At 36.2% G+C, this 24,908-nt stretch overlaps 1 protein-coding gene across 1 annotated transcript in view; it reads right to left on the reverse strand.

Moving 5' to 3' along the window:
* PCNA (Proliferating cell nuclear antigen) overlaps nt 1-24,302 on the reverse strand; it is a 49,402-nt gene extending 25,100 nt beyond the window's left edge. The window contains exons 1-3 of the mRNA XM_090379446.1: nt 23,902-24,302; nt 15,187-15,284; nt 1,196-1,263 (exon numbers count right to left, since the gene is read on the reverse strand). Coding sequence (XP_090235572.1) covers nt 1,196-1,263; nt 15,187-15,284; nt 23,902-24,122 — 387 coding nt within the window. The 5' untranslated portion in view covers nt 24,123-24,302. The remainder of the gene's footprint in view (nt 1-1,195; nt 1,264-15,186; nt 15,285-23,901) is intronic.
* Nucleotides 24,303-24,908: the final 606 nt, after the last annotated feature.

Genomic DNA, 24,908 nt, shown 5'->3' on the forward strand with positions numbered 1-24,908 from the left:
CAAACTCAGGGACAAAATGGTTCAACATAAAGATTATGGAAAACAAACATGTCAGAAATAATCAACAATAATAATACTATAAAAAAAAAAAAAAAAAAAAAAAACAAAGGTTATGTTTTTGTGACATTTATTACAGAAGTATATACTAACACTATGATATATCAGAACCTGTAGCATTCATATAATACTTTTTTGCAGTTTGATAGTTATAGCTTAAAAGTACCAGAAGCATAGCATCGTTGGTGGAACCAACTTTTGCAGGGTATATGAAGCCTATTTTGGAATGCTAGGGAGAAATTAGGATAAGCTGTGGTAGTTGCAGGTCAACATTAGAGGAATGGTTTCCTGGTAGTCAAAGTGTATTGCCCTTTGCTATACCTCAAATATGGAGATAGTCTAAAAACCATCACAACAACTGCTACTTCTGTATGGTGGATATATCAAGGTTTAAAGAGTTGGCCATTTGTCCCATATGTGCTGCCAAATTAGACTTAGCCAGTAGTAAGTAGAATCAGAATGAATAGATTTCAGTTTAAATAGATTTTTGGCCCTTTGTGTAGCCTGCATTTTTTATAAAGCAGATGAATAGATCTGCTATATGATAACCATGCTATAGTGCCAATGATTCTATTTTAGATATCAAAAGTCAGAGTTGCCTTAAAACAGCACCTGCGGTCTGCTACTGACAACATATGAGATCATCAGTATACATATGTTTTCAGCTGTAAATGGAAAGTCCCATACTATGTTGGTTATTCTTATGGCAAGTGTTGCCCTGAGGATGGATCCCCATGGGGCACCCACTTCTTGAACATACAATTCTGATATAGTATTTTAGTAACAAACACAATATTCTTTAACATAGGATATTTTGAATTAATTTGGGTAATTAATCCCAACAAAACAAAAGTATGAAGGACGTACACATTTAAACTGGGATGTGCATAGTGACGGAAGGGTTAGGGGGAAATATAGTTTATGTGAAGTTATTCTTACTACTGTATTAAGGAAATTTAATTCAATTCTCCATATCATATTGGATAAGAAAATAGTGGATTAAATTATGCGATACAAACTAATAAAAAAAAAAAAAAAAAAAAAAAAAAGAGTATGACTAACAATGATTAAGAGCAAAATCATACAGGCAATAGTATTAGGTAAGACTAGCGAACTTTCATAAAATCACGCTACTTACAGGTATTCCAAGATGTTCTGTATCCAAGTTCATCAATTTCATTTCATAGTCTGATACCTTTTCTTGCTCTGTAATTAGTTATTTTTAAATCATAAAAAGATAAATAAAAATTGCATTTCTCCTAATACAAAATTGTGTTTAGATATAGAATCATATTTTCTAATCATCCAGTATCTAATCCTCATATTTCATAATTGTAAAAAGATAAATAAAAATTGCATTTGTCCTAATACAAAATTTTCAAAAATTATGTGTTTAGACACAATCATATTTTCTAATCTTCCAGTATCTTCAGATGGAATAAGAATTCCGATTTCAACTCTGTAACACCTCTTGCCCTCTTAATAATTCACTATGTGCGAGTGTTATGTACTCATTTGGAAATTTAACTCATTCAGAGATACTCTGTGGCTCTAGCACATCCACATTAGCCTAAAACTGTGGGGGGGGGGTTTCCAGTTAAGTTAATTGTTTCACTTATAAACAAAGGCCATCAAAAGGAGAAGAATAAAAGTGTTTCAGGTATCAACAGATCTCAAGTAGTACCCAATTGCCAAACTTTCGTAAAAATGAAGATTTCATTCCAACTGATTTATGGCCCAAGAAATGGTTATTTTTCTGAAGTTATTTCATGCCTCTTGACAGATACTGACAAACAGACTTACAATACGATATGGAAATTAATTTTAAATATTCAAAATTCAATATTTATAGTAGCAGTGAAAACTAGGCAACCTTTAAACAGCAGGTGCTGGATGAGATATTCTATATTTGATGTTTATCTAAAAATACTAAGTACTCAAGTAATCTGAAATTTTTGGACAGTTGTCATTTATATGAAACTACAGGAAATCTTTACCATAGCATTCTGAAGCAGCAGCACGACAGTATACGAAGTAAACATTTGAAAAGTATAAACGCAGTGAATGGTATTAATAATTGGGTTATTGAGTGACAAGCTGGCTTATTATGTTAACATTTTCTTTTTTTTTTTTAAACAGTGACACCCATGAAGTGTTAGAAATCTATAATACAACAGTACTGTGTATAAGTTGGAGGTTGTGAATACACTTGCTGACAGTGACTCCAAATTTATAATTTTTTTTTAATTTTCAGGAAATACAGTAGAACGTCAATTATCTGGAATAATTTAAAAGGCTGATCTTTCTTTTTTTATATTAACGGTAAGCTCCAGTCATAGCGATCACGTTTGCAAATTGAATTTGGATTATAATAAGCAAAAGATCGAGTTTACTATCTGCTTATAACAGATTGTACAAACAAAAAGCCCAATAAAAACTGCAAATTGTTTTTATTGTTTTATGGTTGTGATCTCTAGAATTCTGTGGCCTTCAGAAAAATCTCACAGAGACTACTGGGTTTTCTCGGAAACCATGAGTGAATTTCAGATTAGTCTAACTCCGGTTTGGCAAGAATAATATCAGCCTGAAACTGTGCGATTTATTTTTCTCAATTTTTTATGGTGAAAATGTGAACAAAAAGAAAATGCACAGTTTTCACAGTGCAACAAAAAACGGAAGTTATTAATAGAATTAGAAAAGGTGAAAATTTAGGAAATCTCTCCAAAGAGTTTAATGCAAGGACTTCAACAATTTACAACATCAAGAAAAATTCCAATGCTATAACAGAATATGTGTCGATTATGGATAGTGAAGAAGGATAGTAGAAAAAAGACAATGTTGAAACCTGAAAATGCCGCTTTAGAGAGTGCACTCGCTTTATTTTTTTTGTTTTCTTCAGAGTGAAGTTTAGGTGAACCAATGTCTGACCCAATGTTTTGTGAAAAAGCATTGGATTTTAATCAAAAATTAATAGATAATGATGATTTTAAGGCAAGCACAGTTTGGCTGGAAAACTTTAAACTGAGACATGGTATGCGTGAACTAGACATTCAAGACTAGAAACTTTGTGCAGACGAATCGGTAGCTTTGTTGTTGTTATGGGAGTTTAATGGCGCATAAGCTACTATGGCTATAATGCGCTTGACAAATCGGCAGCAGTGTCCATTGAAAAGTAAGTTTGCTTCAGTTATAACAAATTATGAGAAACAAAATGTTTATAATGTTGATGAGACAGGCTTATTACGGAAAGCATTATTGAGAAAAACCCTAGTCACTGAAAGAGAAATGGCTGCACCAGGACGCACTTATTATCGGTAAGGCGAAAAAACCGAAAGCATTTAAAAATCTTTTTAATTTTCCTGTTTTGTATAAAAATCAGAGAAATGCCTGGATGGATGTTTCTGTTTTCTGAGATCGGTTTATAATTTTTTTTTATTTAATTTAATCATAAGATAAGGTTAAATTTTATTAAATCTTACGAAAAAAATTATCCAGAAGAGGTCTGACATCAATTATTCCAAATAGCCGATGCTCTACTGCACATGAGAATTGGAAATAGAAGGAAATGTAGTAAGGTGGGATGGATGGGGGGGGGGGGAGAAACAGAACTACAGATGCCAGATTAGTTCATGGAAATATCTACAAAAAAGCGTGCAGCATAAACAGAGTAAGTGAGTGAGACAGGAGGGCAGACAGATGGAACATTAAAACGTCTGTTAGTATGCACACGTGTGTGTGTGTGTTTTCATAAAAACCTTAAACATGAGATATTATAGTAGGTATAATATCTCATACTATACCTATAGAGTGCTATAGGTATAAATAATAAAATTCTTCATTCACAACTTTACAAGGATATGATTCCCGTTACAGGCTTTCAGAAGAATCTAACAATTCGTTTGGAGATATATTTACGGGATCCTCGTTATATGAGGATAATTGGTTTCAAAAAATTCCACTTGAACGGGGACCAATTTTCATAATGTTTATTATTTAAATAAAACTAAATGCAACTAGGCATAATATTCTAAGAGTTTAAGATTCTATATCTATATAATATTGGTGCAGATACACCATAAACAATCTTGAAGAAAAACTATGACAGTAGTGTGAAAAGCATCATTTCATCTGTACCTCATATTATTTTCATCCTTCACGAGTTGCCCAAGTATTGCACTGCCTCAAATAAGTAACGCTTCACTAATAGAGAAGACTATTGTTACTTATTCTCAGTGGGGGCCACAACCCAGACAGCACCGTTTCAAAGCTAGTTGGCTTTTCATCGATGGACAGGTAGGTACCCTGATATTGCAAGTGAAGCATTACTTATTGTGGGTAGTGCAATACATGGGAAACTCGTGAAGGATGAGCAGATATGATATATCTACACCAATATTACATAATAATGTTTATTATGTACATAGTAAAAAATGGATGAAGGAACTGAAAAATTAGATTATTTTATTAGACATTTTTTTTATGTTACACAATGTAGGTTTAAGTAAAGTTTATTGAAGTTACACTATTTTTTAGTTGTACAAATAAAGAATGAATCCAGAATTATTCATTCATGTTTTTTTGTCATATTTTTTCAGATAAAATTTGTGTCGTAGCATTTAGTTATGTCTTTAACTTTGCGCTTAACATTTGTTGTATGATCATGAAGAACATCATTCTCACAAAAAATATTCAAGTGCTTGGTCAATTTTCTCAAAAAAGAAAAAGCTTTAATTCTTTAATTTTCAAATCCTTGTAACTGTGGGGAATCGGATAATGAATACTCGGATACCGGAGACTCCCTGTACTTACATAACTACACAGAATATATAGATCACAGTAAATACATTGCTTTCTGCAACATAAAATTAACCTAAACAGCTTTGAGCTAATAGGTAACTGGATTTGAACTGTTTCTTCTGACATACTGATGATATAGGGCTGTGCCATAGAATAAGATCCAGAGTATAACCTGATTGAACAGACTGAGCCAATCTGGACATATTTCACTTGGAGTCAGTATTAGTTTTAATGAGAGTTGTAGGCAAGGTGAAGGCACATGAATATGGATTTTCTCTTTTTTTCCATGTAGGCCAAATCACTGGACCACAGATAAAAATCAATGTTGGCAGAGCTCAATGCACTGATGATAATGTTCAGAAAGTGCCGCTTGAAGGCCAAGAGCTTCTGCAGGTTTGAGCAGAGCACTTGAGGTTTTCTGAAAGCTCTACCTGGGATTTTCCAGCCCACAAATTCTCCATATGTCAATGAAGTTATGAACTGCAGAGCACAGATTGAATGCCGTTGTGAACTTCCATGCATATGCCATGTGCTGGGCTGGGGTTCAGCTTAGATTTTTACAGAGCTCTTGATGTCACATAGGGAAGGTGAGCCCAATTGTTGGCCCACTTCAGGACCCAGAATTCTGACCCCAAAGCATCTTCACTTCTGTAGATGGAATTTTCAGGAAATATACATATGAAGGGAGGTTGTTCCAGTAAACAGAAGTTGAATGAATAAATGAAGAAGAATAGTTCGTTCTGTGAGTTTGAAGTTAGACAGTAAAAGGATGTTGACTGGTTGCAGCACATGTTCAGACTGCTTTGAAAGAGAGATCGGGAATAATAGAAGTGAATTCAGAAGAACAGTATCAGTGAAAGTATCTATAGAAAATGCATGCAGCAGAAACAGAACATCTATGAGACAGAGTAAAGAGATTGTTAGAGGCGAGTCATTATTAATCTAACTGCCTCTTTTGAATGGAATCTAGAAGCCTGGGGTGCAGAACCAGATACGGGAACAATCCACTGAAGGACAGATTTGCGATTTGTACAAACTGAACAGCTGTTTGGAAAGAAAAGTAAGTCCGAAAGTGAAAGAGAAAACCAAGTTTTTTAGATGAACAGGAAGCAATATTTGTAATGGGCCTATGCCAAGAAAGATCAGAAGTCAGGGTAATCTCCAACAGAGATATATGATCTTGCCTAGAAATAGGAGTGTCATCGAAGATAAGTACAAGAGCAGAAGAATCATTTTTTGCGAGATATAAGACAGAACTCAGTTTTAGAAGGAGTGAAATCAACTAAGCTATCATTGCCCCAATGGAGAATTACCTGGAGATCAGCATTTAAGGAATTAGAGATATTTGAGAATTTGAAGCTGTTTCAGCAGGGCAAGGTTTCACAAACTGGAAAGTGGAATGCAAGGTGCTATCATCAGAAAGACTATGGATAGGATTTCCGGTAAATGGAAGAGAGGAAAATAGTTATAAAAAGAAAAATACCTTGAGGATGAGGAAAAGCTGTATTGGTGAAGTTAGAAGACAGAGAGCCATCCACCATCACCCACAGTGAGCTGTCAGACAGAAAACTGGATACCCAATTACAAAAAAACAGCTTGCAAACCATAAGAGAGAAGCTTATTTAGAAGACCTTTATGCCAAACATGATCAAAAGCCTTTGAAATGTCCATAGATGGTTCAACATAAGCCAAAATATCACCACTGGATCGACACTGACGGAATCAATACTGGCGATCATTGATCAGACGGAAGGTTTCTAGATAGTTTAAGATTTGGCAGTTAATTGACTTCTCCATTACTTTAGAAAGAGAAGTAATTGCAATGGAACGATAATTGAATGGGTGGGTGAGATTTGTCACCCTTATTTAGGAACTGGCTGGATATGAGCAAATTTCCAAGCAGAAGGAAAAACACCTTTGAAATAACAAAGTGAAAAAAGGCGACACAGAACAGGAGTAAGTTAAAGAGGCACAGGTTCTGAGAATAAGGGGGGAAATACCATCAGCTTTCTTAGCATCAACATTTGTGAACGTCCTTATGATATCCTATTGATGGAAGACCACAGGAGGCATTGAATGGAGCATGTTGGGAATGGTGGGAGGTGTTTTACAAAGATCATTAATACATGAGTTTGAAGAAAAATGGGATGCTAGCAAGTCAGCTTTATCCTTGGTTGAAGTGGCAACTGAACCACCTGGTTTTGATAGAGCTGGGAACAGAGATAGCTTTGGCAAGAGACCAGAATGCTCAGCTACCATTTGGACAAGAAGCAAGTTTCCTACTTTTAGCCTGTTCAAAATCTAGTTTGGACTAATTAATAACTGCTTTACAATTGTTGTGAGCTTTGGTGCAGGCAGAAAATGAACCCGCAGATTTGGATACAAGCTAATTACGACATGCAACAATCATCTCTTGAACAGCCTTAGCACATTTATTGGAAAACCAAGGTTTAGATAAAGAACGAGATTTTAAGGTGGAGTGTGGAATAAAGGATTCCATTCCTATTAGAATAATTTCACTGACAATAATACGTGGAAAAGGATAATTCAATGGAAAAATTTTGACAAAAATGTCAAAACTTTTCCATTGAATTATTGAACAATTTCCACGAGGTCATTTGTAATTGCAAAAGCCTCAGCATCTTTACCTGCTGAGTCCGTATGAGTAGAGAACGGAAGCCAGCTGGAGTTGTGAAAATTAAAATCACAAAGGAAAAATCACCCCACTGTTGGATTGGAGAAAATCAATTTCAATGAGAGGAAGTCAAAGATTTCAAAGTGATTATTGGAGTTGGGTGAACGACAGAAGCAACATGAATTCGACAGAATGTGATAGAGATTTTAAGCCAGAGAAGATCAAAAAGAGAAGATTCCAAATTACTAAATCTCTGACAGGAAATAACAGAACATATATATGCACAAGTACCACCTATGAAGCGAAAGGAATCATACAGCAAATAATTCGGACAACTGAGATGAGCAGTGGTTGAATCAATTGATAACAGATTCTGTCAGAAAAAATATATGGGTTTGACAGACTGTAAGTGGAAATGGATTTCATTGAGATTAGAACTGAAACTATGTATATTTATGAAATGAGTATAGAAGTGTATGGGAGGTTTAGATCTTTTTGCAGATAAGTTTGCTCTATTAGTTTGATAATTCATGGTGTATTCGGTGGTAAAAAAAGGTGGGGAGTATGCTGTATGAAGTAATAAAATTTTTGGATATAGCGTACATATGGTAAGAATATACCCAGCTCCTTGACATAACGTGGCCTTGACAATGCCCCTCGCATACACACTATATGCAATCCCTCCAGTCACTATCTGGCAGAGTAAAGGAAGTGAGATTATATACTAGCTGATCTGGAAACCTCCTAGAGAGTTATCAACTAGTTCGGTCCAGTGTACTAACTAGTGGCCAGCCTGCAAACACTGCTTTAAAGCTTTACCCTCGAAATGTAAGGAAGATAGGATCTCACCATGTTGTTCATAATGACCTCAAAAGAAATCAATCATACTGCATGATGGAAGTGATGGGGGGAGGGTTTACACAAGTTTTGCTCTGGACACGAAACAGATTCCACCACTTCAATCCTCAACTAAGTAAAGCTGTGGTATTGCGCCGGTTGGAGTCATCTACCACCTAGTGTTGCCTGGTAACATAGAGGGAGAGCATTCCTCCATGTGGCAATGGCACCACGCTCCAACCCCTGCTTACATTAGTTCACACCTGGGTGGTCATCCACAGTGTGCTAGGTGCCATATCTCAGAACTTTCACATGAGGTTATACCCAAGGTTAGTAACAGTCCCACTATCATGAAGGTGTAAGCAGAGAATTTGACTGTCAGTAGCTAATACTTTTGCTAATGGTTAACTCATTTTAGGAAATATTTAAACCATTAGACAAATTATTAGAAGGGATGTGCAATAGTTTGTATTTTTTGGCTAATGCATATAAGCTCTGCTACTTTTTCATCATTAATACTAGTAATATATTATTCAGGGGGGGAAAAATTATGAAAAAATAAGTAAATTTTGTAAAAAAATTAAAGTTAAACTCCCACACAGAACTATTTAATAACTGGCAATGCTTCTGGATTCCTTATTGAACTGTCATCATACCTAATCAGGAAAGATTTCACATTAGTTGCTAACTGCTATAAATGTTTTAGCATCTACTTTAAACTAAAGTGCTGCTTCATAAAGCATTTTCCAGATTAACAAATTGCTAACATGGAATAGTAATAGTATTTGCCATATAGCGCAAGAAAGCGGCAGGCTTTTGCTACACTAGAAAAAAAAAAAAAAAAAAAAGTAGATAAGAAAATACAAATTATATGCTTCCCTCCTCACACAGGTAACTATCCAGTTGACCTTTGAATTTATTCACATTGTCAGCCTCAACTACCTGCGAGGCCAACTTGTTCCAGCAATCAAAGACTCACTGGCTAAAAGAAAACTTCCTACGATCTACTATAAAACTCAACCCTTGTAATTTGAATTTATGACCCCCAATTCTGGAATTCTTTATAACAGTGAGAATTCCACCCTCATTCATTTTACTAATCCCTCTCACAGCCGTATAAACTCAATCAGGTCGCCCAAGAGGTGCTTTATTCCCAAGCTCTGTAGCCCACATAATCAGAGTCTTTTCTGATACTGTTGTCCTTTTGCCGATCTCAACATTCGAGTTGCCCATCTTTGGACCCTTTCAAGAAACTTAATTTCTTTTTTTTCAGGTAAGGTCTCCATACTTTTGTGCAGGGAAAATTCTGTATTATGCTGGATATAATTTTTCAACACTTCCATTCTTTTTTGTGAATTCGCACCATTGACTCACTAGTTTTATGCAGAAAAATTATTGGGAAATCCCTGTATTTTATTTTGTTGGGAAATTCCTGTATTAGGTTCTGTGCTATTGAACTTGTGCTGGTTTGACACCATAAAAAATTGTGACTTCGAAGCATGCAGTGACTTTTTAAGTTTTTGTAAGGTTATTTTGGCTTTTATTTGATCGCTTATAAAATTTTCTGGGTATGTATTACTAAACCTAAACTTTGTTCTTAAGAACCATATTGGAATAATTGCTTTGTTGTGAATTAAATTATAGGACTAAATTATGCCTAAGGAAAGTAAAAAAGCAGCTCTCAAAAGCAACTTTATTTATCTAGAAACAAGGATACAAGTTTTGGATCGTCTTAAGAAAAGGTATCATACATTATAAACAATGTAATTTTAAATGAAGCAACAATCTGGACCATAAAGAAAAATGAGGATCTTGCAGGTTCTTTCATTTATGAAAATATGAAAACTCATCCTGGAGTGCCCATAATTGAAAAAAATTGAAAAAGCACTCAGTCTTTGGATTGATGAAAGCAGTAAAAAATGGATCCCATTAGATGGCTTGTTGTTTGTTTGTTATTTAGGAGCATTAGCAACTAAGGCCATATTGCTCTGGGGATATGCTGTGGTCATTCCCTGACCTTTCCGCATCCTCCGTATTTAGTGGTCACGGGCTCGAACCCTGGTCTAATCAAGAAGCACATGCTACGCACTGCTGCTCCTTCAAAATGCACTAAAAATTCCTCTTCTTCTCTTCTCCATGTGCCATCTAACATTTTTTTCATTTTCATTCATTTATTAATTACACACAATATAGTCTCAACATTATGTACATAAAAGTATATACATGATTTATATACAAGATATATTTACATATAATTATATGCTCTGACAAACATTAAACTCTCATGTGTGTGTGCAAGTGTGTTCTTATTCAGGGTAGCTCCCAGGCATAAGCCCAAATCTACCTTGAGAACTTGGGAATATATAGTCTTTACAAAGCAGTCCTTAAAAAGTATGTTAAATTACTTGAGTCTGATTTTACTGTAGCGCTATTCGCACTTGAAATCCCGCACCCACTGGAGGTAGTGCAATACCAGTGAGTGCCAGCAATCCCGCGCCCCGGGTTGGCCATACCAGGGAGCCAGCAGGGAAAAAAAAAAATAATAATAATAAATATATATATATATATATATAATAAAACAACAATAATATTCAATAGTCTGGATGGCACAACTATAAACTTCAAAAATCACAGTTCAATTGAATATTTCCTCAGCTGCTGTTTCACATGCACTGGAACCTCCAAAACCAATAACGGTACTATCCAGCAATCTCCAACTGTACGCCATGGATAATAGACGCTTTAGACCACCAGACCCGACGCAATGAATCTGATCCAGCACGGCAGAATCCAGAATGGAGTATTCATGATTGCAGCACAAAAGACAACCAACCAGAGCACCAGACCCAACACCATGAATCAGGTCCAGCACCCCAGCCGCCAGCCAGATGCAGATGTGCCAGTTAGATGTGCCATCTAACAGAGGTCGGCGACCACCACTGTAAATACTTTCAGTCTCTGGTAGCTCTGAACAGCTGCTCAGTGTTCAATTTTTGATGTTATTTAGCCATGATGTGCATCTTCTCCTAGGCTTTCTTTTTCCTTCCATTCTTTCCTCAACTAAAAATTTACAACCTTTAGAAGAAAATGGAGAACCTTCTATTAACACGGAGTTTGTTATCAGAAAAGGTTGGTTTGAATGATTCAAAAACCGCTTCTCATTACACGAGAAGGTAACCAGAGAGGGTAATACTCTTGATCTGGTAATCAGCAGTGATCACTCGTGTATTAAGAATTTGCAGATAAAGGAAACACTAGGTGGCAGTAATCTCAGTGTACTGATGTGGGATTTACTTAACGATATAATTACCATCAGAGGCAAAGGAAAGGTTTTTTGCTTCCAAAAAGGTGATTACAGTGGTCTCAACTGATGATGTTACCAACAGCAAATTCTAAGTGGGAAGCTTGTTGTTTGTTTCTTATTTGGTTTTTAGGAGCATTAGCAACTAAGGCCTTATTGCTCTGGGGATATGCGGTGGTCATTCCCTGACCTTTCTGCAATCTCCGTATTTGGTGGTCACTGGCTTGAACCCCGGTCTAATCAAGAAGCGTGTGCTACGCACTACTGCTCCTGCCCACCTGGCTACGGAGGCACCTAAGTGGGAAGCATTCAAGGAATTAATTGTGGATGCTACTAAAAGTTTCATACCTGTTTAAGAAATATTGTTCAAGGTTTAGGCCTAAATGGTTGTCAAATGAACTAATGAGACTTGTGGCAGAGAAGAAAAATGCATGGAATGCATATAAATTATCAGGCAACAGAAGCCTATGAATATAAGCTAGTCTGTAATCAAGTCACAAAGGAGGTTAGGCAGGCTAAGGCAGATTACGAGAAATGTTTGGCAACGGATGCTAAGAAAAACAGGAAGGATTTCTTTACTTATATAAACTCTAAAAGGAAAGGGATGAATCTGATCGGTCCACTTGATATTGATGGTTCAACTGTAGATGATCCTGCTCAGTTGTTGTTGTTTTGGTTTTTTGGAGCAATAGCAACTAAGACCATATTGCTCCGGAATATATGTGGTAGTCATTCCCTGACCTTTCCGCATCTTCCGTATTTGGTGGTGACGGGCTTGAACCCCCCCCCCAGTGTAATCAAGAAGCATGTAATAGGCACTACTGCTCCTTCCCACCTGGCTACGGAGGCGCCCGATCCTGCTCAGATAGCAAACAAACTGAATGAGTATTTTGCATCTACATTCACACGTGAGGAATTATTTTGAAAATGGCAGAAGGTTATCAAATTGTAGCAGGATACTTAATGATTTTGTAATAACTGAGAATAAAATGGAAGAGAAATTGTTGAAGTTAAACATAAGAAAGGCACCTGGGGTGAATGGGATCTATGCAGTTATATTAAGGCGGCAGCAAAGGAAGTAAGCAAACCCTTAGCCATAATTATGAGAGCATCCTTGGATTCAGGGGAGGTCCCCACGGACTGCAATTGTGCAAATGTATCCCCAATTCACAAAGGGGGATCAAAGGGTGACACGAGTAATTACAGACCACTTTGTTTAACTTCTGTTCCAGGTAAGGCTTGTCTGACAAATTTGATTGGGTATTATGATGTGGTTACAAAGGAACTAGATTTAAAAAATAATTTTGATATCCTATACTTGGATTTCAGGAAAGCTTTTGACACTGTTGTGCATGGAAGACTACTGTACAAATTGGAATGTACAGAATGGTATTAATGGTAAGTTGCTACAATGGATAAAAGGATGGTTGAGTGGGAGAAGACAGAGGGTGGTAATCAATGGGTGCTGCTCTTTGTAGACTAATGTTATTAGTGGAGTCCCACAGGGTTCAGTGTTGGGCCCACTGTTGTTCTGTATATTGATCAATGACACTGATGAAGGTATATCAGGCTTAGTGTCGAAGTTTGCAGATGATACAAAGGTTGGCAGGGTTGTTAATGACAGTATGCTACTGCAACAGGATCTAGAAAATTTGGACAGATGTGCTGAGAAGTGGCAGCTGAAGTTTAACATTGACAAATGCAAAGTACTGCATATGGGTAGAAGTAACATGAGAGAAATGTACCAACTGTGTGGTACTACACTTAAGGTGGTAGAAAATAAAAAAGACCTGGTAGTAATTGTGCAGTCAGATATGAAGTTTTCTGAGCAATGCAGACAGGCTGCAAGGGTGCATGGGGTTTTATCAATGACATACAGGAATTTTGCTAGCATGGAAAAGGAGGCGATTGTCCCTCTGTATAAGGCAATGGTCAGGCCATGCCTTGAGTACTGCGTACAGGTGTGGAGGCCTCATTTTAGGAAGGATGTAGATTTGCTTGAGCATGTACAGAGAAGAGCAACAAGATTGGTGAGGGGAATGAAGAGATCCTCTTACCAAGAGAGGCCTCAGTTCTACAAATTACAGTGGCTGGAGGCTAAGCACCTGTGAAGTGATCTGATTGAGGTGTATAAGGCCTTGAATGGGTTGAGTATGCTGAATTCTGATGGGATTCTTCTACTTCTTCAGATTACAAACCTAAGGGGGCATAAATTCAAATTGAGGAAGGACAGATGTAGAACACGTGTGGAAATTTGCCTTTAGCCAGCGGGTGGTTAATTGCTGGAACAAACTTCCATCTGTCATTGTGGAAGTTGATAGGTTAAATAAATTTAAGGAGAAACTGGACAAACATTTAGAAGGAATTGTTTTGTAATTTTTTTTTTTTTTTGGCTGATGCTGCATAAGCTCATACACTTGCTTTCTTGCATCACATGCCACTACTACTACTACTACATAACATAAGCATTTAAGGGAAAAGTGTGCATCAGCTGATAATGAAACTGCCAAGAAATTTCAAAAAATCATTGAAGAGCATGGATACACACTACACACCACATCAAGTTTTAATGATGAGACAGGTCTTTGGTGAACAAAAATGCCCAACAAAATGTGTATTGCAAAAAAAAGAACTGCACCAGGTTTTAAGGCATCAAAAGATCATGCAATGTTACATATGTGCAGTAACACATCAAGAGATTATATGATAAAACCTATGCTAGTTTATAGATCCTCCAATCCTCCTGCAATGAAAGGCATAAATTAAAACGCGTTACCAATATATTGGAAGCAAATAAAAAGCTTAAACTTAAAAATTTTCAAAGATCTATCAAGGAAAAGCAAACAAACCCAGATTACTTATTTTTTTAAAGAGAGCAGAAGATACACGAAATCTAGATGCTGCAGAAAAAAGTTCAGAAGGCAAAGATATTCTGCAATAGAGAAAACATTCTTATTTGATTGTGCTTATCAGTAATGAAGAGGAAGAAAATTAAATGAACGTACATTAACTGACATATATGTTAGTTTGTAAGACATTTATTCAGTTATTACAATTTTTAATAAAAATGAAGTTTCCAATATATATATAAAGTGTATTTTTGTAAGCTTTTGGAACGTAACCCAACTTTTTGTACTGGTTCATAGTTCTGTATGACATGGTTTCGCACTACACAAGATTTTATAGGAACCTAACTACCATGTTATACGAGGGTTACCTGTATTATTATTATTTATTTTTTATTATTTTTTTTAATTTTTCAGTCATGAACCTGCTATCTTACTTAAGATAGCAAGTAAGACTTGGGAGTTACTTCCCCCTTACATCAAAAAGCTTGTATCTTCAGCCATTAAATCACAAATGCAAATTTTAACTCTTTATAAAAGAAAGTTTGAAAGCACTATACTGATTAGCAGGAACAGGAGTCCCCTTCTTAAGTCTAATTAGTACACATCACATGCCAACTATCTATTATGTTTATAATTGCCTTATAAACATAAGACAACTGGCACTCACAGGAAGAATGAGTACCATATTAACTAATCACTAAGGTACTTACTTGGTGCTTCAAACACAAAAGTCACAGTATCTGCATCATCCTGAGCTTTTACCGTTATAATGTCATCATTAGCTGCACACTTCAAAATTTTGGACATGCTATAAAAGTTAAACATCTATTAGTTATTCATGCAATATCATCAAACTCAAATCATAATAAGTTTCCCCAGTTTACCTGCATTTTGGTTCTCAAGTGTAAACAAAGAATAATGGTGCACAAAGTAGGAGTTGGAGTAAACAGTTTTGTTTTTTTAAATTGATAAATATATAAAAACATACTGAGGCACCAAATACAGTAAAATCTAACTTTAATGGACTACGCAGGTCATGGTCTGCGTAGTTGATCATCAAAGTTGTTAAATGTTATGAAAATGTGTTATCACTAAAGCCAATAATGCGAGGAAGCAAACTTATTCTGTATTGGCCTGTAGGCAGCAGGTTTTAAAATCAGTTTAACAACCTGCTGCCTACAGGTGAATTTGCAATGAGATCCGATCTACTGTTATTACCTGAGATTTTATACTTGCATCCCCTATGAGGGAGAACAGACCTTCCTCATTCATTTTACTGAACCCACTTTAGGACTCATATATACCGCAATTAGATTCCCCCCCCCATGTTAAGTTATCCAACTTTGCAGTCCTCACCTAAGCCATTCTGCTTATATTCATCAATTTGTGCTCATTATCTTTCTTGCTATATACTTCCCCGCCCCTCAGTACGGTGTCTAGACCAGACTACAATATTCCAAATGCAGTCTAACCATCACCTTGTGAAGAGGGATGATGACATCCTTCTCCCTGCAAGGCAAATGCTCTATAAATCAGAGGACACTGCGTGTGCCTTCCTAGCCGCATGTTCACAATCCATGGAGAATATCAAATCAGATTGAATCATAACACTCAAGTCTTTTTTAATTTTGAACCACTTTTAGCTCTTCTGCAGATTATACAGGACTCCAGAATTTGTTCCCCAATGTTCTACTATGATGTTATTGTTGTTATTTGGTTTTTAGAAGCATTAGCAACTAAGGCCATATTGCTCCGGTGCGGTGGTCATTCCTGACCTTTCCGCATGCTCCGTATTTGGTGGTGACAGGCTCGAACCCCGGTCTAATCAAGAAGCGTGTGCTACGCACTGCTGCTCCTTCCCACCTGGCTACGGAGGCGCGTTCTACTATGAAAGAAATCATTAAAAATTATAATACACAGAGGCTTTGGAATAGAGATGCCACTTAGCATATAATTTGCATTTAAATGGCATAAGTATGTACACAATCCTTTTGGAATGTAATTTCCAAATGAGAAGATAATTCAGTGTTTTTTGCATACTGTAAAGCAACTAAAGAAATTTATTAAAACAGATTATTTTTTCTGTTCAAGGTGACTGCAAGTAAATGATCAACCCAAAAATTCAGCAAAAAGAAACAACACCACAGGAGAAGGCACAATGTGTATCACAGTTCAGCAAACCAGATGACATGTTCAGATGCAACACAGATTTTGGACCAAGTAAACGATCAATACATGAATGGCATAAGAACTTCATAAGACCTAGAATCATCGCACAGAGGCCAGAATCCATGCGCCCAAGCCTGAAGTGAGTGTTGAGAGAGTGCAATGGATCTGAGAATTATTTGTGCATAGTCCTCAGAAATCCATATGCACATGTAGCTGGTAATTGCAGATTCCATGATCAATCATCCACAAATTACTACACAAGCACTGGGACAGCAAGCATACAGCACATTGATCTTCTGCATGCTATCAAGTCTATCATCTGCACTTTCCATGAGTGTGGTGAAACAGCAGGATGATGACAACATGAGCGATATTCTACCTTCCATGTCTCAAGGAGTCAACTGCAACAACATTGTTGCAGGTATTAAGGGTAAGTTGCTACAATGGATAAAAGGATGGTTAAGTGGGAGAAGACAGAGGGTGGTAATCAATGGGTGCTGCTCTTCATGGACTAATGTTATTAGTGGAGTCCCATAGACTTCGGTGTTGGGTTCACTGTTGTTTTGTATATTTATCAATGATATTGATGAAGGTATATCAGGCTTAGTGTCGAAGTTTGCAGATGATACAAAAGGTTGGCAGGGTTATTAATGACAGTAATGGCAGTGTGGTACTGCAAGAGGATCTAGATAATTTGGGCAGATGGGCCAAGAAGTGGCAACTGAAGTTTAACCTTGACAAATGCAAAGTACACCTAATTTCTGTTTTTACACGATAGATACGTTCCTGAAAAATACGTGTAAAAAAAGACATTGGATTTATGGAAGAAAAAAAAAAGATTGGTTCCGGATCTAAAAAAAAAATCAGTAAAAAAAATAAAATAAAAAAACCACATAAAAATATTCGTTTTAAGGCTATTATTTTATTTCAACAAAATACACATGTAATGAAAATGTATTAAAGTAAATTTGTATGCATATGAAATGAAAAAAATTCTTCATGAACAAAAAAAAAAAAAAAAAAAAAAAAAAATCTGTTTTACACATAAGATTTTATTCATTTTCACTTTCTGATAATAAACGGCACATACGTTTGCGTACGACTGGAATATCACTGCTATCACTAGAAATGTTGTGGACATCGTCTTCTTCCTCTATTAATGAAATTGTTTCTGTGATCTCTTGAGCAAAATCAGCACGAGTCTCCCTTGGCGCTGATGTTTCACCGGTTTTACAAACGAATTCAGTTATTAATCATTGTGTTCGTGTTTTGGTCAGGCGTTATATAATTCTCTGTAAGAGGCTGTCAACAACTTCAGGTTGAAACTTCCCAGCGCGTTCCTCATTAGGGTCATGTTTGACAAAATGATTACCTAATTTTCTGGCCAATTCCAGACCTTTTATTAAATCTGCATTTAGAACAGGATCATTTTCTTCATTATCACTACGTTCTGTGGGATAAAGAGTCCCAAGGACAACCTCTAATATTTCATCTTCGCTTAGGGCTTTGTTGGTTAACAATTCATCAATATCTTCAAACGATAGATCATCGAATCCTTCTCCACCAATTTTGTGTGCCATTGTGATGATGTTGGGAAATTCGGTCGTATTAGGGATGATAGGATCTTTGCTTTTTACACATTGTGGCCAAACCGCTTTCCAACATGCATTTAAAGTTGCTGGTTTTAATTCAGTTAACGCTAATCCAACCTGATTGATACAATCCATAATTGAGAATTTCTTCCACACATCAATGACTGTTAGTGTTTCATCATTCAGTTTGTCCAAAAAAAAAAAAAAATTTCTGTTTATACTCCGGGATGACCAAACACAGTCAGAGGAGTTTACAAGATACACAGAATACAAGAAACAGCACCGTATTCAGCAGTCATGGGCTTGAACCCTGGTCACTCAAGGCATGTGTACTTATGCACCCGCGCGCCTGACCACTAGGCTATGGCGGCCAAAACGTGTTGGAATGTTCGTTTTACGTAGTATTTTTTAATTGTCGCAATTATACCTTGGTCTAGCAGTTGTATCAAAGATGTGGTATTAGGTGGCAGATATAAAATTTGTACGTTTGGGTGTTCCAAGACAGAATGGCCAGGTGCATTGTCAAGAATCAGAACTTTATATTCATATAACGTCTGACTTCCAGGACGAAACATTTGTTGAACAATTCTGTAAAGATAGCAGTGGTCACCCAGTCCTTCTTGTTTGCCATCCAGTGAACAGGCAGTTTATTGATATCTACACCTTTCATTGAACGTGGGTTTAGGGCTCGATTTACCAGCAGTGGTTTCAACATACAATCTCCTGAAGCATTGGAGGAAAATAAGATCACACGATCCTTATCTACCTTAAAACCACCAGCAGTTTTCTGCGATTTGGCTACATATGTTCTGTTCGGCATTCGTTTCCAGAAGAAACCAGTTTCATCTGCATTCCACACTTGATCAGGAGTGTATCCTCCATCTTCAATAATTTTTGAAAGTTCTTGCGGGAATACTTTAACAGCCGATTCGATTCATCTGCAGATGCAGTTTCACCTTTAATTTTTATATTATGAAGAGCATTCCTTTTAAGAAACCCTGGCATCCAACAATAACCTTGATTCAACATTTCCAGGTCATTTTTTTAAAATCTGCACTGCACTGCACTGGAAACTAAATTTTAATGAAAACATACACATTTTATAATGAAATACAGTCACAGGATTTTAATATAATTTGTGGCCAATATTTGAAGTTTGCTTTCAAATATCTAGGATTTTTCTGTTAAATGCCGGTTTAGTTTGATTGCTTCAAAAAGGTACTGTCGCAGACTTTGTCTTCTTCAAAAATGCTGAGCCAAAGTTTTACTTATGGCAATGGGTCTACTGTTTGCAGTTGTAGTAGTAATGGAGGCATGTGATACAACAAAAAAGCAAGTGTATGAGCTTATGTAGCATCAGCAAAAAAAAAAAATAAAAAAACAATTTCACACATTTATTCCGTCTAAAAGTTTGTCCAGTTCTTCCTTGAATTTATTTAAGCTATCAACTTCCACAACAGATGAAAGTTTGTTCCAGCAATTAACCACTCGCTGGCTAAAGGCAAATTTCCGCACATCTATTCTACAACTGTCTTTCCTTGATTTGAATTTATGCCTCCTCAGGTTAGTAATCTGAGCAAGCAGAAGAATCCCATCAGAATTAAGCGTGCTCAACCCATTCAAGGCCTTATACACCTCAATCAGATCACCTCACAGGTGCTTTAGACTCAGCTGTCAAGGCATTTCCAAAGCTTTGTCGCAAATGGGTCTGAACTCAACTCCCACCTACCCACGCAGCTCAATATTCTCTCACACGCTCACCAACAATGGAAAGTGCAGGTTCCACAATTAGTAACTATTGTTGGAAGCTACAGACAAGAAAAGTGTGCAATGGGGAAGGTGGAGAATCTTGGTATGCCTGCCAAAGGCAAAAGTTAACAATGTTGAACCATTATCTTTTAAGGACATGTTGTACACATTAGCACTTATGTTATTAAGAATAAGCAATCTGAGGATTTACTTATAGGGCAATGTTGAGAAAAATCCAAGAATTAGATTAAATTTAAAGTGTCTAGACTTTTGCCCAAGACATGATAAGATCATTTCAGCCTCGAAGAGTGACTCCTGGAGCAGAATAATAATCAGAATAGTCTGCACTTGTTGATGGAGGTTTTTTTCACAGGCATGGAATACACTTTCAATATTTGCAAATGCTATCAACACAGTATTAGGTGGGTCGAAAAACTGCCAGTTTTGGGGGGGGGAGGTACACAGACAAATAGTTAACAGCAGTGCCAAGGTGTGAATGATTACAAGGACTAATTAGGGATCCTTATGGGCCAAGTAAATATGATCCATGTATGGTTACATAAGATCTAAAGAAATAAACATCCAGGATAGCATTATTGCAAAAATACTCATTTAAAAAATCATAACTGTTCAACTCAAAAAAACATCTTTCCTTCTTCCTCCCCACCCCCATAAACAAGTCATCACACACACACATATATATATATATATATACAAGTATAACAGTAAAGCATTTTATTTTACCAAGTTTTAATTATAAGATAACCTACTAGTAGCAATCAATAAGGCCACTGTGATACAAATAAAAATTATTAGAATGAGAAAATGTTTTAAAAACAATATTTCAGTGCTGGATATTGCTATCTTATATGGATTATCACCATTACACTGTAAAAATAGCTGGTACTATTCTGATTTAATATATAACTTTAGCATCTTCAATAATGTTAGGATTATTCCAAATTATATTAACCATTCCTCCCCCAATACTTTACTCACTTTTAATGCTTGATCTTCTACTTCTTGACTTATTCCTAGGTAGTTATTAAATTAAATTTTATTATTTTCCCTTTAATTCTAATTTTGATCTGAGTGGTTACTTTGCAATTATTACTGTTCTCCCTATGGATACTTCCATATTATACTTTCTCTTTTTTATTAAAATTGTGGATTCTTGCAAATCGTTTCCATTGTATACTATTAGTAATGCATCATTGCATAGAAGATATTTCATTTTTTATTCTAATTCCTTTATTAACTTCATTAATTAATTACCCCTGCCATGAAATATTGTTCCCACATCTGGGGTGGTGCCCCCAAAACCTCTCTCAGGCTACTTGATTCCATTCAGAAGAGGGCAGTTAGGTTAATTAATGATTCATCTCTAACAGAGTCACTCCACTTGCTGTCTCATAGACGTACTGTTTCTGCTGCATGCCTCTTCTACAGATACTTCCATGGGCACTGTTCTTCTGAATTGGCTTCTATAATTCCCGCTCTCTCTCTCTCTCTTTCAAAACAGTCCGAACACATGCTGCCAACATCCATTTACTGTCCAACTTCAAACTCACAGAACCAACTTTTCATCTTCCTCGTTTATTCATTCAACTGCAGTTTTCTGGAACAACCTTCCTTCATACGTATTTCCTGAAAATTAGTCTACAGAAGTCCAAGGTCAACAAATATCTTCTTTCGTCTTCTCAACCTCCAACCCAAGCACGGTACTAAGTACTATGGGTTCTAATACCTCTCGTGTTTGGGGTTTACATAATAAAGGAAAAAAAAAAAAAAAAACATTATCAGAGGAGAGTTGACCTGAGCGAGCCTCCTTATCTTATCCTTTAGTAATTCTATTCCTCTGTATTTTCTTGATTTGTTTTGATCATGCTTGTCTGGGTATGCATAACATATATATGTTTACTTCTGTTACATTTTTTAACTCTGCCAAAAACTTAACAGGTTTAAAGACATCATTGGTAAAGATTTAATACTCGGTGCACCCTTCAAAATGGCGGCGAGGAGAAGAGGGGGGAAAGCAGTGATTGACGGATTGTGACTCCGCCCACTCACTGCGTTCCCGCTATTCTCCTCGGCAAACGGTACTAGGTGACACGCGGGTGGCACAGCAACAAATACGGCCGCTGAAAACAGGATAAATCCAATAATTTCAAAAGTTCAAGTTACAAAAATACGGTTTTCGTGGATCACAAAATATCACGTGACATTTGAATAAGTCGGATACAACCGAAAAGAAAAAAAAAAAAGGGGGAAAGGTAATTTTCGCGAAAGAAAAGGAACGACAAATGAACAATTATTAAAAATAAAACAAACAAAAATGCACGTTTTTCCAAGCTATAGCTTACAATCTAAGCTATAATTTTAGGGCAATTATTTTTAGCGCAAATAGGGGGATCATTATTATTTTTTTTTTTCTGGGGCTCTGCCCCCAGACCCCCGTTTCTGTGGGGGCTTCTGCCCCCACACCCCCGATATACGTATTATTCAGCCTTTTCCAACACCAAACAAGTTTTCTTTTTTTTGTTTGTTTAAAAAAAAATTCGCACCACGTGCAACCCTTCATTCTTCTCGCCCGTACATTACTAGACGGGGATCCCAATCCCCTGCCTTTCTGGCCGGAAAAAACAAGTAATTAGTATGGTAAAAAACAAGTAATTAGTATTATTTGTAACAAAAATTAACACCACGTGCAACACTGAAAATTGCTGATGCCCGTCAACAGAAATGCTAAAATCAAAAAATTAATCACAAGCACTCTAATAATCACTGATCTAAAATCTAAAAAAAAAAAATTAACACCACGTGCAACACTGGAAAAAAAATTAACACCATGGGCAACACTGAAAATTGCTGATGCCCAACAGAAATGCTAAAACGACAGAAAACCACTCACCTCATCAATTGAATTATATTTTCAAAACAACCCAACATTTTCGAACTAATATTTCGCAGGAAAAAAAAAAAATCACCCAATACAACAGACACCCATCTCAACCATGGGAAACCAAAGAGTAAGTCACTAACAATCGAATACGCAAATTGAGGGTTTTTTTTTTTTTTTTTCTGGGGGGCTCCAGACCCCCCCGTTTCTGTGGGGATGTATTATTCAGGACGAATAATATACGTATTATTCAGCCTTTTCCAAAATCAAACAACTTTTCTTTTTTTGCTTTATAATTACGCATCGATAAAATTAAATAATATGCTAATCAAGTATTAACACCACGTGACACTTCTAACAGCGAAATTCATAACACGGGTGACACGCACGGCGTGGCACGCGTGCCAGATGTTTCCGTATGTTTAGGAGAACACGTGACACTGGGCGGAGTCAGCACCCGTCAATCACTGCCGTGTCGGCGAGTATAGAGAGGGTGCACCGAGTACTAAATCTTAGCCACATCATTAAAGAAAATATTCAATCGACATTTCCATTGTGGTTGAACCTGAATAACAAGCCTTCATTGTGTTAGCGGAATACTGTATTTCATTTTGCAAATGGAAACTTTTTCAAGGCTATTTTTTCCCACATCTAGCCAGCTAAATATTGATGGACATCACGAAATACATTTTTTTTTTTTTTTTTTAAGGTAAATTTATTTTTTGCGTGTGTGAAACCGCGGCATTCGATGACAGGTCTGAAAAGTCCTTTCGGGCCCATCATCCAAATGCCCAGACAAGAATCGAAAAACCAAGATATCCGGCAACACGTATAACAAATCCTTATTTATTTAAAAAATAAATCAAAATAATCCTTCATCGTAACGGGCAGATATACTGTACAATATCCGATCAAGGAAAGTGCCAGGGGTTTCTTAGAATTAATTTTATGTATAGCATACACTAACATTATATATATATATATATCTATATTTATTGTGTATAAATAAAATTTACCTTGTAAGATTCATTCCCATTGAAATATTTCTGTCACACCGAAATTTATCGAAACCATCACTTCTGAGATTTAAAGATACAAGACTAACATGAGAATTGTCCATAGCTTGAAGACTAACTCCGGTAGTTGAACAATCCCAAGTAGCTTCATTAATTAAATCTTTAATAGCCTCTAAAACTTTTTTCAGCAGAGAACCCTGTACTAAACGTGCTTCAAACATGGTAAAAACCTATTATTCCAAAATATAAAAACAAAAAAGGAGAACGTATATCTTCCAACAAACTTCTCCGGTCTAAATCACGAACAGAACTAAAGCCTTATTTCCCGCCAGTATTAAGCGCGGGAACGTGATTATGCAGCAGTCTTTGATTTGCTATAAACAACGCATGCGCAAATTTGTCAATACTATATTCAATATACGATTACAAATGGCATCATTGCAATACGCTGTTGAGAGAACCTATTTGTGGAGTAAGTAAAAATTTGCCCTCTGCGCTATCATGTTTTAAAGTAATTAGGATATATATATATATATAAGCAATATATATATATATAAGCAATAAAAGCAATATATATATATATATATATATATATAAGCAAAGTTATAAAAATTAAAGAGAGAAAACCAGATTTTCTTGGTTTTTAAGAAAAAGAAACCAATATATATATATATATATATATTTTTTTTTTTTTAATGACATCTACAAACATGAAAAGTACTAGAACACTAGAACCTGCATGACACTTAGTAATGTAAGTGCATTGAAGGTTGAAAAGATTAAAAAAAAAAACAACGAAAACATACAGTACTTGTTCAAATAGACTTGGATTTTTGTAGATGATAATTTTCAGGAAATAAGGTGAAGGAATACTGAACTTAGTCCAATCACAGCGGTATTTAAGATATTCTATAACTTATCTAAGGTGAAGGAATTAATGAGAGAGAAGAAAAGTTGGTATCCGTGAGTTTAAAGTTGAACAGTAAAAGAATGCTGATGGTTTGGAA

Source organism: Mastigoproctus giganteus, chromosome 8, assembly GCF_048544385.1.
Source record: "Mastigoproctus giganteus isolate SK-2022 chromosome 8, ASM4854438v1, whole genome shotgun sequence".
Taxonomy (NCBI): Eukaryota; Metazoa; Arthropoda; class Arachnida; order Uropygi; family Thelyphonidae; genus Mastigoproctus; species Mastigoproctus giganteus.